Source organism: Myodes glareolus, chromosome 3 (assembly GCF_982192425.1).
Source record: "Myodes glareolus chromosome 3, mMyoGla1.1, whole genome shotgun sequence".
Taxonomy (NCBI): Eukaryota; Metazoa; Chordata; class Mammalia; order Rodentia; family Cricetidae; genus Myodes; species Myodes glareolus.
The window spans coordinates 50595417-50611507 of NC_142028.1; the positions used below are offsets into that span (position 1 = coordinate 50595417).

The 16091-nt window shown below is 45.5% G+C and overlaps 1 protein-coding gene across 2 annotated transcripts in view; it reads left to right on the forward strand.

Moving 5' to 3' along the window:
- Shq1 (SHQ1, H/ACA ribonucleoprotein assembly factor) overlaps positions 1-13697 on the forward strand; it is a 109761-nt gene extending 96064 nt beyond the window's left edge. For both annotated transcript variants that reach the window (XM_048438471.3, XM_048438472.3), the window contains one exon: positions 12253-13697. In XM_048438471.3, coding sequence (XP_048294428.3) covers positions 12253-12775 — 523 coding nt within the window. In that variant the 3' untranslated portion in view covers positions 12776-13697. The remainder of the gene's footprint in view (positions 1-12252) is intronic.
- Positions 13698-16091: the final 2394 nt, after the last annotated feature.

Here is a 16091-nt window from a genome sequence, read left to right on the forward strand (position 1 = left end):
CTTGTCCATAGTATAAAAGCTTAAGTGAGTTGCTCTTCCATGTCCACTGCCTCATTATCTAAGCCAGATGTGTCTGTCACACTGCCTGCAGTAGTGTGTGGTCAAGGATAGCTATAAACATGTCTCAACACAAAATTCGGAAGCTACTTTTAAAAATTTTGTTATGTATCTTGATTTCATGAACTTTGTAGATGATGACATCATGTTACAATGTCAAAGCTTAGACCCTAAGCTTTATTCCTTGGTTCTGGTAGACACCCCTCCCTGCTATGGAGATACAGTCAGCATCCCACAGCCACAGCTTTTGCTACCCATGGCCTTTACATCTTCTGTTCCTTCTACCAGAAAGGTCGCATTTTGTCCTAACTTTCTCTGACAGCCCCAGCAAGGTCATCCCCCTGCTGTAAGACGTGAAGCTAATGCTGGCACTACTTTCCCTAGTGATGGGCCTTTGTGATGCAGCCAGTCTCAGACCTTATAGAAACCATTGTCCTCTGCCGTTAGATCACTCTTCCAGGTCTCACATTTCCAGCCTTCTGCCCATCCTGACCTTACTCTAGCAAGCTCTACTTTGTCAGTACCCTGTGGCCCTTTTCAGTCAGGGCTTCTTAAAAGTATTCTCCAGAGTGAATACGACATTCCAGGCTTGGCCTCTCTCTAGAGGGGCAGTTGCTCTCATTTTGTGGTGAGCATCACTTTCTCAGCAGAGACCAGGAGTTCATCTGTTTATGTTGGGAACCTTAACATTCTGTTACTTTGCAGTTTAGCCAAACTCCTAAAATCTTCCTGTTTCAGTGAGATGCTGCTCTTAAACACAATTCCTCTGCTGGGGGCTTTGCCTCTGTTGCTGTAGGAACTCTTTTAGCAATAGCCTTTATACTGGCCACACTTTGGGTGTGGTCTCATGTGCTATAAATGCAGATAAAAAGCATGTGCAGGCCTCTTGGTTGCTGGATTTGGTTCCAGTACCCAGTGCATGCATGCAGAGGACTGCGGATCGCACTCTTCTGAAGTTTATCCCCAGATAAATAAACCTTTGCTGTACTCCATTTTGGGCTATTGTGGAACTCTTTTGTACGCCAACATTCTGTCCCTGTTAAGTTTCCCTTGTTGGATCTGGGTTGACATGCCATTCCATTTAGTCTTTTTAGAAGTAGACTCTGTTGTCCAGGTTGGTCCCATTATAAATGTGACTTTGCAAATCTGCTAGTAATCTTTTGTAGAGCACTATTGTATGCTAGGCTTAAGTACAGGCATTGGAAGACTGAAGAATTGAGGTTTTTTTATATGAAGAAGTTAGAATTAACATTGTGTTTTACCTAAGATGTCAGTGGAATATAGAAAAAGGAAAACTGAAATCAGAATAGACTGCCTTCTGCTAAGCTAAGTTCAGTCTCTGTCAAGTCACACGTGAGCCTAGTCAGCTTTATGGTCAGAGTCCATGCTCTAGTCTTCCCCATCAAGAGGCCGTAGACAGTTGTCATATGCAGAGTTCCAGGGTTTAGGCTAGCCCAATAGGTGGCCTCACCTTTGTGACTTCCAGCAACTCCTGGGGATCACCACTTCTGGACTATGGTCTCATCTTTTCTTTGCCTCTCTGAAAGCCAAACAAGACACACCTCTTTGCTATCTTCTTGGATAATGGGGATACACAGCAGTGTGGTTCCTTTCTAGTTGTTTTGTGTGATCAGAGAGACATCTTTGTCAGTTAATATCTGTAACGGGTTTTTTTTTTTTTAATTGAGCTCTACATTTTTTCCCCTCCCATCCTCCCCCTTCCCTTCTACCCTCTCCCGTGACCCCCATGCTCCCAATTTACTCAGGAGATCTTGTCTTTTTCTCCTTCCTGTGTGGATCCATGTCTGTCTCTCTTAGGGTCTTCTTTGTTGTCTATGTTGTCTGGGGTTGTGGACTGTAGATTGGCTTTTCTTGCTTTAAGTCTAGAAGCCACTTATAAGTGAGTACAGTTTTGGTTCCACATGATAGCTGTAACATTGTGGTAGTTTCTAAGTATGTTTTCCTTTTCTTATCATTCTTAGTTTATCCAACAAACGAAGAACCCGAGTCAGGCTGACAGAGAAGCAAACTCCTCCATCCTGAGACTTCTAAGCTAGTCAGGTCTAGAGTAGCCCTTAGGCCATGATGAGCAAAGCCTGTTCAGCTCTTAGTTTGGGAAGACAGAGGTCACAAAGTTACCCCTGCCACTGTGAATACGGTAGCAAGACCATGAACATCATGGACAGTGTGAGCTCTGAGCCAGCCTGTCAGTCCTCAGACCTCTGCTGTTTCCATAGACCAGCCACTTAAACTCCGCTCTTCAGCCGTCTCTAAAATAGGGGAGTCAGGCATACAGTGTAAGTGGTCAATAAATGCATGCTAACAACCAAGCTGTACTGCTGCCATGCTGGCTTAGCAGTGGGATCAGTCCGTAATGGTAACAACTAACATTTATCAAGTGCTTACTGCATGCCAGGCATTGGGCTCCATGCTTTGTATACACCCTTTCTTCCTCTCATGGGCTGCATAAGCATTTGGGTTATGTCCCATTTTATTATAGCCCTAGGTTACAAGTATAGAAATTGAGGCTCAAAGAGATCAAGCAACCCAGGCCTGTTTGATGTCAAGGCCTGAGGTCTTTACTGTCTAGCTGTAGTCAGCCGGTCCCTCTGGAATGTTCCAGCGCACAAAACCCCGGACAAACTCTGCATTCTCTTGGTAGAGTATCTGAAGCAGTTTCTGTCACAGAACATGTGTTCTAGTTGGGGAGATAAGATATACAGAAGGCAGAGCTAGAGAACTTGTGGATGACCCCCAGCTCACTGCCGACAACAGGAGATAGTGAAGACAGTCATTCAGGGACAGGGACTCAGCCTGGCACACTGGGCTTAGTGGAGTGGGGTCTTGAAGAGAGAACTGAAGATAGTTGGATGTAACCTTGCACAGCAAGGAAAGGGGACACGAGCTAGGCAGGGACAGCACGTGTAGCGTGTCATGAAAGTTAGGACAGTCATGCTGTGGCACCCAGAAAATGGCAGGGAATTAAGAAGGTGAAGTTAAGTAAATGGAAAGGTTGCAGGCTAGTTGCCTTGGGTCACATTTGGTTTCTCTCCCTATGTTTCTAGAAACTTTAAATTGATTTTAACACTTAAAAATTGGAAGCGTTTATGTAAAAGTCTGAGTTTATAGCTACTCTTGAATCATGGAATTGTGGCAGTTGCTGGCATATCCTCACGTGGTGACAGTTGGCTGGAGCTGGGGCCAGCTGTCTCTATTATGAGGTACAAGTGCTTTCCCTTCTGTCCAGACCCCACCTGCCCATGAGACTCCATCTGTCTGGTTTCTGTGGGCCACAGTTGTAGCCTTGGCCTGGTGGGCCGGAGCTCTGATACTGGATACAGTTTCTTATGACTGGGCAAGCTTCTGGCACTTGTGCATTGTCAGGGCCTAGCAAATCCAGGGTACTTGGTTCTGTGGCACCTGGTTGACAACAGTGACCACATTAGAGTGGAATGGGCTTTGGAAGCCACAGCAGGACTCTAGAGGGTTTAGGGGAACCAGACCAAGGTTGCACCAACCAGCCTGGTGGTTCATTTTGAGTTGTGTTGTAAAGGCACAGTGTGGCTGGCCATTAGCCTCAAAGAGGCTGTGCACACACAGTGCAACCTGAACGTATGTGTGCCGAAGGGAAAACTGCTGCTTGTGATTGCTCAGTGTCCAGCTCTGGCCAAACATGGAGAGGCTCTGTTGCTCTGTTTGATTCTTTGAATGAACATTAAACAATAGGAACAAACACACACACACACACACACACAAAACAAGGCTTATAATACGTAATTGCCTCACACAGCAGGACAGCAACATGACAAAGATCACTGCCAGGGCTTCCAGCCCTGTGTATTTTAACAAAAGCCTGTAAAGCCTAGTTGCCTTTGAGTAGTGCTATGATCTTTCTTCCTGGCTGCTGACGACAGCTTGCCTCTGCATTTAGCCTGTGTTCTTGTTTTGTTTATTTATTTATTTCCCTTTCTTCTACGCTTGGTATTCCTCCAGGCTCCGTCTGAATGTACCTTGCCATCGGGAGCACTAGACAAGAAGAAAGTCCTATTGTCTCTCCCTCAGGCTCAGGCTTAGGAAAATCAAAGCCAAGCAGAGGCAGCGCTTCCCAGCCTGCAGCAGGGTCAGCAGTTTGTGTAATGTTTTCCCTGTCAGCTTATCGCAGCTCATTTCTTGTGGTTTTGAGCAAGGGAGTGGGAGAGCTGTGTGGTTGCTGCCTTTTGAAGCAGGTGGGGCCTGCAGCTGTGATCAAAGCCAAGCTCTGTGCTCCCTGCCAACCGATCACATTCCCTACTTTTTTGCAAACTGCTCCATGTGGGCCTGGCTTTCTCTGTAACGTGAGATGGCGCCAAGGGAAGACCCACCTGGACTCTGAGACAAGACATAAGAAGGGAATAGCACTCGTGCCCCTCCTGAGCAGCAGGCGGCTCAGCACCATCATTTGAGTCAAACCATGATGAGCTTTAGCGCCCAGTTCCTAAGGAGCATGAAGTACCATCCGTAAGCATCTCAACTGTGAGGTTTTAAGTTGTACCTTGCACCCCTGGCTTAGTGAGATGATATATCAGCCATTCTCTCATTCTTATTTCTAGCAGTCAGTGATGTGTAGATACTAATTTGGGTCTGCCAGCAATGTGTTGGCAACTCTCCAGTTATAATTATAGAAGAGTCCTTTCTCACTGGGCAGTGGTGGCGCACACCTTTAATCCCAGCACTTGAGGGACAGAGGCAGGTGGATCTTTGTGAGTTCGAGGCCAGCCTGGTCTACAGAGCGAGCTCTAGGACAGGCTCCAAAGCAACACAGAGAAACCCTGTCTCGAAAAACCAGAAAGAAAAAAGAGTCCTTTGAGTCTTGAAGAGTAGGTGAACTTGGAGTTTTGATGAAGTGTCCAGCCAACTAGTGGGGTCTTAATCTTCGAGGGTCTCATGATCACTGTAATAAAGTACGGGACAGCTCCCAGCCTCAGAATTGTTTTAGACAATTTACATGACAGGGTCTAGGACTGTGCACATTTAACAATAGCATCGATTCTTAAAGAGTCAGCTTTGATGCCCCTCACAGACCGCTGCCGATACTTTGCACGTGTATGTGCAGAACTCTTTACTCCAAGTCTCTTGGTGGCTGAGATAAAGGTTTCCCTCGTTATCTTTTGTGCTCAGTTTCTATCCAGAAAATCAAATAGGTCTGTTTTCACATAAGTTATAGACAACCTTTAGCCTAACGTAGGGACTTACTGCAGAAGCTTTATCATGAGGAAGTGATGGTTCAGAAGAAATACAGGCATCAGCGATTATAGTGCTTGGTTGGTGTGAGCAAAATCAGTGACATACTCTGATGGTGTGACTCCTGAGGGACATCGGACAGAGTACAAGATAACTGGGAAGAGGGAGCTTCCAAAACAGGGGCTGGAGAGGTGACTCAGTAGGTAAGAGCTTCTGGCCTCTGTGAACATCAGGCTCACAAGTGGCAAGAGACTCATACACATAAAATAAAAATTAAAGAGCATTTAAAAACATTCTGATTAAGTGCTTTATTGCAAATACATAAAAATACATGTTTGAGTCTATATATCTATGTAGGTATATAGATATTGATACTGGTAGATATTGTTAGACAAAGTAATCCCTTGAATTTCAGAATTTATTTGGAAAAAAAAAACTCTAACTTGAATGGCTAGAGCAAGTACCGTTTCACAGAGACAAGTGTGATAGACCAGGCTCTTGCATGGAACACACAGAGATGTGCTGGATGGAAGTGAGCAGTCTGGCAGCTGAGGTCTACTAGACAGCCTCCATCTTCTCCTGCTTCTTACAGCAGTGGCATAAAGGTCTGGGCATTTGATGGCGTGGCCTTTGATTGGGAGGTGCTTTGTGATACCCTTGGCGGCTGTCTGGGCTGGGGAGATAGCCCTGTAAAATGTTTGTCTCATGAGCACGAGGACCTGAGTAGGTCCCCAGGACCCTTTTAAACAAAACTGAGTCAGTGGCATGTGCTCGTAATTTTAGTACTGAGGAAGCAGAGGTGGGAGGGAGCGGTTTCCAGGACTTGCTAGCTAATCAGCCTACACTGCCTGGTAAGTTCCAGGCCAGTGAGATGCTATGTGTCAAAAAAGAAAACACAAGGGGCTAGAAAGATGGCTCAGCAGCTAAGAGACAGTTGCTCTTGCAGAAAACCTGGATTCAGTTCCCAGCACCCACATGGTGCCTCACAACCATTCAAACTCCCTTTTCTGACAACCTTTTCTGGCCTCTGTGAATACCAGATATTCATGTGGTGCGTAGACATACAGAAAGGCAAAACATTCATACATTCATAGATCTTTAAAAAAAAAAACTCTTTTAAGTGTAACAAGATGCATGGCAGCTGAGGAATGACAACCAATGATTTCTGATATCTGCACATACATATGGGCACACATGTACATACACATACACAAGCTACTATATATGCATAAACTATCTGCTTTAAGAAAGTAAGCTTTTTTTTTTCTGTAGTACAATAATAAAGACCCAGAGACAAAAATTGGGGTTCAACCAGAAAAGCAAAACAGCCAAGCCACTAGAGAAGTCTTACCTCTACCAAGGCTGGGTGGCCACAAATAAACTAAGCAGCCTAAGCCTCTCTCCTCCCATTTTATATTCCCTCTAGTGTTGGGGTTAAATGTGTGAGCCACCACCACCTGGATTTTTCTGCATTGATCTCGTGTAGTCCAGGGTAGCCTTGAACTCAGAGATCCACCTGCCTCTGTCTCCCAAATCCTGGGATTAAAGGTGAGTGTCACCATTACCTGACCTCTAATGGCTTTAGCTTTGCCTCTGGTCTTCAGGCAAAATTTATTTATCAAAATAATATACCATATACCACTACAGGAGTGGATTGGGGGAAGGAGTGCCTTAAGTTAATTTTTATTGAGGTCAGTACAGACTCTCAGTTTACATAATGAGCGTTTTAATAGGGTAAAACATTATATAGCCACTATCCCGGCCCTAAAACGTCACTCAGAAACACGCAGCAGGCTGCCCTGCACTGTCCCAGCACTGCCCGCCTTGTGTCTGCATTGCTGCTTCTCACTAGCCTGGTTTTACCTGGTTTTGAACTTTCTGTGACTTAAATAATGAAACTATTGTTTTGTGATTTCTTTAGTCAACATGACGAGGAGAGCGTTCTGATTGAACAGGCTCTGCAGACCTTTTTGGGGCATCTTAAAAACCAGCTTACAAAACAGCATGGCCGCACTAACCCCTCCACAGAAACATGGTTGGGGGTGTAGCTGGCACAAGGCTTGTGAAGTGGAGGATCCTGGGGAGAGATGGACACACTTTTCTCTACCTTGCCAGTTGGTTATAAGATGCAGTGAATGGAACCATTCACTGTGAACCCTTCAATGTGTAGTTAGTGAATTAGAGCCTCACCATAATGCACTGTGATCTCGGCTCCTTGTCACTTAATAGTATCTGCAAAACCTGTGTCTACATAAGATCCTATTTCCAGTTCTAGGTGAGGGTGTCACCGTATCTGTGGATCAGGGTTCAGCACACAGTACTGTCAGACTTCATCTTGTCAGTAGCCACTGTTAGAACTGATTCAGACAGCCATCATTAATGACTTTGAGCCCCTTCTGTTAGATGAAATGTGAGGTGTTTTCAGAGTTCTTCAAGGCTGGTGTGCTTCATGGGGTCATGGGGTAATTGCAGAGAGGAAGGGGGCTGGAGAGCCCTGTCTCTTCTTAGACATGAGACCCTCTGTAGCCTACAAAGATAGGTGGATTTTATTTGTTGAACTTGACCAGCTGTTTGGTTCCACTCACGAATCGTCAGCGGATTTCCTGCTTGATACCAGAAATCAATCTGCCTTCCCCTGTGCCCCTACCACCCCGCCACCCCCAGTGCCCTTTCCTCTCTTCTTCAGTTCACACTGGATGGGGCTCTGAAATTCTTCACTGGCAGCCTGGAGAAGCCTTACTCACTGGGGCTACTGTGGGGACTGAATGGGCTAATGGGGCGTAATCCCTGTGAGCAGAGCCTGCCCCTAGGACAGGACCCAGGAAGTGACAGCCTTCTGTAACCTATGCAGAAAGGAGCTTTGTCCCTTCCCGTGGCCCCTTGGTGTCCATCCTTGTTCGCCCTCATGATCTGACCATGTCGCTTAGATGTTTAATCCTCTTCCCCATTTGAATCCACTAGCCAAAAATACATAGACAATGAATGTTTGTGCATTCATCATCATTCTTAAATACTAGATCCTTAAAGGAATAAAAAGACAGTGAGTGTAAGATTGTCCTGAGAACACTTACTAAAGTACTTACCGCATTTTTACCATTGTTATCTGGCTAGATACTTATAACTCTGTGTGGAATGTGTAGATCTGTTGTTGATTGTTAAGATTTCCCTATACTTTATGACATTCCAAGATGAAAGCTCTTTTCTGCCGGGACCTTGGAGAAGCGGCCCCTACCAAGTCTGTAGAGAAAGGTTTGATCCTGGCTTATGGCTTCACTCAGTTCTCATGATTGTTTTCCTAACTCATGACGTCAGCCAAGTTAACACCTCCCTAAGACACCGAAATGTGTGTACATGTATGTGCTCACCTGGCGTGGGTGTGGCCAGAGGCAGAGTTCAGGAGTCCTCCCTTGTTCTCTGCTTTCCTTTCTGAGGAAGGGTCTTTCGCTGAACCTACTGCTCTCTGTTTTGTCTAAACGCGCTGACCAGCAGAGCCCCAGGCTTTGACTGTTTCTGCCTCCTTCTGTGGGATCAAAAGTGCTTACCGACACACCCGGCTTTTTACACGAGTGCTAGGAAGGCAGATTCCGGGGCTTGTGTTTCTGCAGCAAGTGCTTTACCCACTGAGCCGTCTCCTCAGCCACACATTACATTGTTTTACTTTCTTTCTCACACATAAATAATTTGGATTACTGCCACAACAACTAGTGGGTAAGCATTTGTAAGAGAGCAAGTAACAGGGAAGAGCCCTGCTCCCTGGCAACTGTGGGGCTGTGCCATGGACGTCACGGAGGCATTCAAGCACGCGGCAAAGGAGCCCTCACCCCGGCTTCAACTATAAGTGGTAGGATGAGATAGGACCATTCTATAGGACTGAACTCTCAGTGAGTCAGTCTGTTAACAGACATCTGTGTGTCCTGCAGGAAGTCCCTCCTTGCAGCTGCTCAACCTTCAAGTTTCTATATGTGAGCAGTTAACAGAGCAGTAGGGATGGTGGGGGCTGAGCTTGGAATGGTGCATCTACAAGCCACAGAGTTCCAGTGCTTCCAGCCACACCAGAAGCTAAGGATAGCAGTGGGGCCACCTTCACTCCGCACCCACAGCCTCCAGAACTAAGAAAGAACCACTAGCCTATGGTTCTGGGCAACTCCAGAGTGGGGAATTCAGGGAACTACTAACCCACGAACTAGATGTTCTCATCATTATGCCCCAGAGTGCCTTCAAATCTAGTGGGAAACTGAACAGGAATTTACTCTGTACAAACCAAGCACTAAGTAAATAAATGCAATTTTTAAAATTTAAGTGTATGTGCAAATGTGTTTGAAGCAGAGGGCCCTGGAGTTTAGAAATGTTTCTAAATCTACAGTAGACCAGAATCTGACTTGGCAGAGTTAGTGCCCTTGAAAAAGTGCTGTTGCTTAGCTTCAGACTGAACCTGAGACGTTGTAGGGGGCTGAGGGACAGGCTCCTATAAAAGGGGAGATATGCTAACAGAATTAGCCAGTAGACTGTCATCCAGTATGAACAATCTCAGATTGCCTCACTGAAGTCCAGTCAGTCTCAGAGCATCCTGCCCCGCAGACCTAGGTTTGGGCAGAGGAAATGAAACCTAGTTGTTTGCTATGAGATTTACAATAGACCTGCCATTGCAGGAAGTGGTGAAAAGTTGATTGATCACTTCAGACACAGCTCTACAACGAGAAACGGGATGTATGCTTTCATTTATGTGATCTTGCCCCCTGTTGTATTGTGGACTCTTTTTGAACTTTGGCTATTTAATGGGCTGTGAGTTCTTTTTAACACTACCACCCTAAAAAAAAAATGCAGTCACCAAATACAAAGTCATTAGAGGAATGATATCAGTTTAGCTGTGTCAGAGGTGTGTGCTTCTAGCGGCTACTTTTACACTTTCCCTCTAGTTAATTTGCTAGAACTTGTCAACAATCTATAATTTTTTAAAAATCCTCCAAATGGGATGCTATGTCACTGTACAAAGAATAAATTATTTTAACAGTTATGTGATAGAATTACATTTGTAGCAACTTCTAAGAAATCTAGTTTGGAGTGTGACTTTATGATCACCTTGGCAAGTCTCTTACGTACTGATTCTCTTTACTAACAAACGTGTTCTGAGCATGTGACGTGCTCCTCATTTACACATAAAAGATATGTAACTGCACCAAGACCTAGTATGTGTTCACTAAGAATATCAGAATGGCTAACACTTGTAAGAATCTGGCTATTTAATGTCATTGACAAAGCTTTTTTGTCATGGACTAGCCAATTCTGCTTTGAATGTGCCTGATTTTTGAAATGGTGGCACCATTACAGAGATTGATTCTAGAACTTACAAGCAACGGCAAAGTAGAACCAATATTAGTTATGCCTGTGCTTGAAAGAACAAAGTGGCTGCCCTGACATGACTTGGTTTTTCTCCACAAATAATGTCCCCATTTTTTTCTTTTATCTGTGTGAAACAATTGAATAGTGAGCCCCATTTTCATTCCTCCAACTCTTATATCAAAATAGCCCATGCTATTTTGAAATTATAATTACATTTTGTCTCTTCACTGGGGGAGGAGTGGAATCCAGAGTGACACTTGTGTAGACTTCCAAGTGTCTGTTAGAACTCAGTGCTAGCAGGATACTAGCCAGCCTGAGCTAGTGAGTGTGGGACAGTAAGAAATAGAAGCTGAACATGGTAGTGTACACTTCTAACCGACCACTCAAGAACTAGAAACAGGAGGATAGGAAGCTTGTAAGTATGAGGCCACCTTGAGTTGTATAACAGGACCATTTTTCAAGAAACAAGGATTGCAGTTGTAGCTCATTGGTAGAGTTTATCTAGCATGTATAAGGCCATGAGTTTAATCCCCAGGAAATTCTTCCCCCTTTAAAAAAAAAAGCCATCTTAGTGATGGATCAAATGAACACATGATTTTAAAGTAAGATACTTTTTCTGGAAAAATAAAGATTCCCATGGATGACCATAGGGACAGGTGCCATTTGGTTTACTTGACGCGTTCCCAATTTGCTTTGTGTGTACCGTGTAGTGGTGAAAGTCCAGCTTCAGGCTGGCCCTTTGCCGAGTCATTAGCTTACTCCACTGGCTTGTCTTGAGTTCTCTTTACCTTGGCAGGCCTTTCCCCTTGCCTAGCTCTCTGGAGATGCCCACTGAAGCGCAGGACTTTCCTTCTGTCCGCGATGCTGCAGCCCTCATCCCCTACTCCTCTGTCTGCCCATCTGCGGAATCTGCTCCGCCTGTCTGTCGGTGTGGAAGCTCATAGGCTTGCTGACAGTTCCGAGGGAGGGGCTCAGAAACATGCAGCTCCTCACGGGAAGTGCTCTCTGTTCACTACGTTTGTTTGTTGTGTGAGCACGTGTAGCACAGGACATCTTGCAGGAGTCAGTTCTTACACCTTGTGGATCTGGCTGGTACTCAGGTCATCTGGCTTAGCAAGGGGTGCCTTTACTCCCTGAGCCATCTCACCAGCCCCAAAGTGTGAACATTTTTAATTGGCGGGTACTGCTTTCCTCGTCGATTAACAGTAAGCAACACTAAGGGTCCTCGTGCTTGTGTCATGTGCTCAGCTTTCTGTTGGATTGTTACGTCTTAGAATTATGCTTTCCAAAACTTCCTCTGGATTAGGCCCTTGTCTGTGATATAAGTTGGACATATTTTTCCCACCTTAGCATTAGCCCTTTGACCTACTTTTGTTGGGTTTGGGGGTTTCCCTTAGTTCCCAAAGCTTCTGTCCTGTGGATGGGAGGAAGGCTGTCTGCATTCTGAAGTCATATAAAATCTGCCCCACCTCCACTGCTTGTGCGCCTTCTCCTCTCTCTCACACACACCTGGGACTTGCTTGGGGTTTGCCCTGGTGCCATGTGAGGGCACCAGCTTTGTGATGTTTTATTTCCTATTGTCACCAGTCTGATTAATGAGCAGACCTAATTTTTCTTCTTACTGTAATTTTCAAGGTCCAAAAAGTTGGCTGCCCTGGCGGACGCCTTGAAAGCAGTCTCCCTCAGTAAGGCCCAGTTGGGGCTGGAGCTGCAAGAACTGGAAGCTGCCGCACTTCTTGTGCAGGAGGAAGAAGCTGCGGGAAGGGCAGCTCAGTGCAGCCCCGGGCAGCCGGCTGCAGGCTCCAGTCCTGAGCCCAGTGACTCGGACAGCATCACATCGTCTGACACAGAAGACTCAACTTCAGAGCAAGAGGAGCTTGTTGGACCTCAGGCCTCACTGCTCACTTCTCTGCAAGTCCCCCTTCTGGAAGCGGACAGCGCCCTGCCCATCCAGGATAGAGAGCTCTGCAGACATGTGGCCAGCCAGGGGTGTGACGTCAGTCAAGGGCAGACTCTGGCCTCTGCCCCGGCTCCTCTGATAGAGGAAGTTGGAGAAGAGCTGAGGACCATGCTTCAGGTTTCCACACCTGGTGATGATGCTGGGAGCCACAGCAGTATGCGGGATGGAGAGGAAAGGGGACAGGTGCCTCGTGATTGACTCAAGTGGTTGGCTCATTAGTGGCTGCTCTCATATAGGCATGGAATTTCTCATTTCCACTTTATACTTTTTCTCTTGTCTATATAGGATATTGCTTTTTAGTGAGCTAACATTTATACCTTTAATTTTTATACCTTTAATTTTGTTTTACAATTAAAAAATAAAACCCTAAACTATTCTTTCCAAGGTGTAAGTAATATTTTAAAATGAAGACCATAGTTCTACTAGGAAAAACTCTAGACAGTGATTCTCAACCACCCTACTGCTGCGACTCTTTCATGTAGTCCTTCATGTTGTGGTGACCCCAGCCATAAAACTTTTCTGTTGCTACTTCATTACTGTAATTTTGCTACTGTTATGAATCACAGTTTAAATATCTGATATGCATTATACCTGCTCTTCAGCCCCGAGAAGGGTCAAGACCCACAGGTTGAGAAGTGCTGCTCTAGCCGTAGCTGGACAGCTGACAAGCAGTACTCACATTTCAAGTGTGCACTGGGCGAGATACTAACGTGAGCACACCAGGTGAAAGGCTCACTGCAACCAGAGTGGTGAATTTCCCCCTCAGCTCCAGCTGTCTTTGGACCATTTGACATCCTTTCTCCCAGCCAGATACCACCCACCTGTGTCCCCTGAGCAACATCCCCGGAGCAACCACTGATCTGCTGTGTCATAGTCCAGTAGCTTGCATTGCCTGCACTGCACATAAAGCAAAGCATGCAGTGTGCTCCTTTGCTCAGGCTCCTCTACATAATTGCTGAGAGATTGATGTGGGTGCGGTTGGTTGTATGCCGAGTCTTGTGTGTTGTCTTCACAGCATGGAGACCGCTGGGATGGATTTGTCCATTCACCCGCTGTTGGACTTGTGAATTGTTACCAGTGTTTGGACTCTGAATAAAGCTATGTGAGCATTTGGGTATAAGTCTCTGTGTGCACACATTTCCTTTTTCCTAGGTAAATATCAGTGTGGCATGGCTGAGTGTGTGGTAAGGACATGTTTAATATTTTACCAGATTGTGGAATTGTTTTCTCTCATAGCTTGGATGGACCAGTTTACACCAGTAGTAGGTAAGTGTTCCCATTTTCTCCATGCTCAATGCTACTGGGAATTTTCACCATTTTTACTCTTGCTTATTTAGTTAGTGTGCATGCGTGTGTTTAGTTACTGTGCATGTGTGTGTGCATGTGTTTAGTTACTGTGCATGTGTACATGTGTGTGTGTTTGAAATTGGAGGTCAGAGGACAACTTTCAGGAGTCAGTTTTTGCCTTTCACTGTGTGGATTCCAAAGATGGAACCTGGATCATCAGACTTGGTGCCAAGCACCCTTATCCTGAGCCATCTTCCAGCCCTCTTGGTGTTTACCATTCCAACAGGTGTGGAGTAGAAGCCCGATTCCAATCGTTGTTTACTGATTCAAGATTTACTATGCTGAGCCTTGTGGTGGTGCAGCACATCTTTAATTCTAGCACTCGGGAGGCAGAGGCAGGCAGATCTCTTACTTTGAGGCCATCCCGGTCTACAGAGCGAGTTTCAGGACAGCCAGGTACACACAGAGAACCCTTGTCTCGAAGAAACAAAGTAAAAGGTTTATTGAGTTGAGCCTCTTCTCACAAGCTTATGTGTTACATGTCCTTCAGAAGTGTCCAAATCTTTTGCCAATTTTAAAGGGTACTTTCTTACTTTTAATTTGAGAGTTCTTTATAAGGTTTGCATACAAGTTCTCATTGGTCATGTGCTCCTGCTTTTTCGCATGCCTCATCGTCTTTGATCAGCTGGCAAACTCTGGAGTTTATCTCTCCAACTGTTGGGTTTGCATTCCTACAAATATTTTGTATCTTTAGGGATTTAGCTAAGTGACTTGTACTGGTTTGAATCTGGCTTCTGTATTTGTTCCTTGTAGGGCAGAGCCCAGTGTTTATATTCCTGAGAGTAGTGTTGCGGTGTCTGTATATCTGTCTGCCTATCTCTACACCCTGCCCCTCCCCTTACTTTTTGCATAGCCGTGTCCAGATAACTTACTGAACCAACTTAGGAAAGAAAGATTCATTTCAGCTCATAATTTCAAAAATATTTCCATCCTTTTTGACGGGTGAGACATGGGGTGGGAATGGTTCCATCTGTGAAGGTGGGAAACGTTGAGGGTGGCTTGTGCATGTGGTGGCAAGCAGAAGAAACAGACCAACAGCAAAAGCAAAGACCTAGCTCTAGTGACCTGCTTCCCCAGCCAGACCCACTGCAGTAGCTCCACAGATGTCAAAGTACTGCCACTTTGGGAGGTAACGGGGAAGGAATTATTCAAAACATAAGATTGGACCTTTCAGATTCCAGTCGCCATGCTGTCCTGCTCTTTGGCTCCCCCCCCCCCATAGGCAACAGCAGCTGCCTTGGTTGGCAAGCTGTCTGTCTCCTGTGCTCCACACTTCTCTGGGCTCTACCTGGATTATCCCTCCTGCACGGTGGGGCAGTTTTAGAGCTCACCTCGTCTGTTTCCTGTCTTTCATCACCTGATGGTGGGAAATCATGGCTTCATGCATCCTCCCATTTTTCTCTTATGCTATTCCCTGTTACTCCACTTGAGTGGTGTTATTTCCACTCCATCTTGAGTGGAAATGGTCACAGTTGTATGCATTTCCCAGCTTGCAGGTCATTTGCTGGGGAAGTGAGGCTGGGTCAGGTCTTGTCACTCCTAGACACCAGTACTGTATTCTCATTGAGCGAGTGAACAAGTGAAAGGAACGGATTTGCTTTGGGTGGAAATGAAATGAAACCTGATCCGCATTCGTTCATTCGTCTCAGCACCTTTTATTCCAAGACTGAATTAGAAAGAGTGAAAGGATTTGTATCTCTAATCTAAATTCCAGTTGTATTAACACGTTAGTTGGGGTGACTGTGCTGTTTGACATGCGCGTTAACTCCTAAACACTGTACCGACCTGGCCTGGGTGTGTTGAAGCCTTTTCTCAGGCTCCCTGGAGAGCTTCAGAATTTCTGTGACCATGGCAAATGCAGTTCCCCTCAGTAGCGCGTTACCTGAGGCCGCTTTGGACGGGCTTTGGATCTGTTTACTACAAGTTGAACAAATCCTCTCTTGTCTAAATGTTTAAAGCCGTAGACATTTTCTTCCCTTCATCAGTTCCCGTCCCTAAGAGTCTGGATAGGATTGACTTCCGTGAGAATATCTTGGGAAAACTGCTTTCCTTAAAGATATGTGAACATGATCCTCCTGACATTCTTAAAGCCAAGGGGCTCTGTGAATTCTCTCCTGAGTATTAGCGATGTCCTGTGTGAGTGCCACAGCATCAGGCTCCTGAGTTC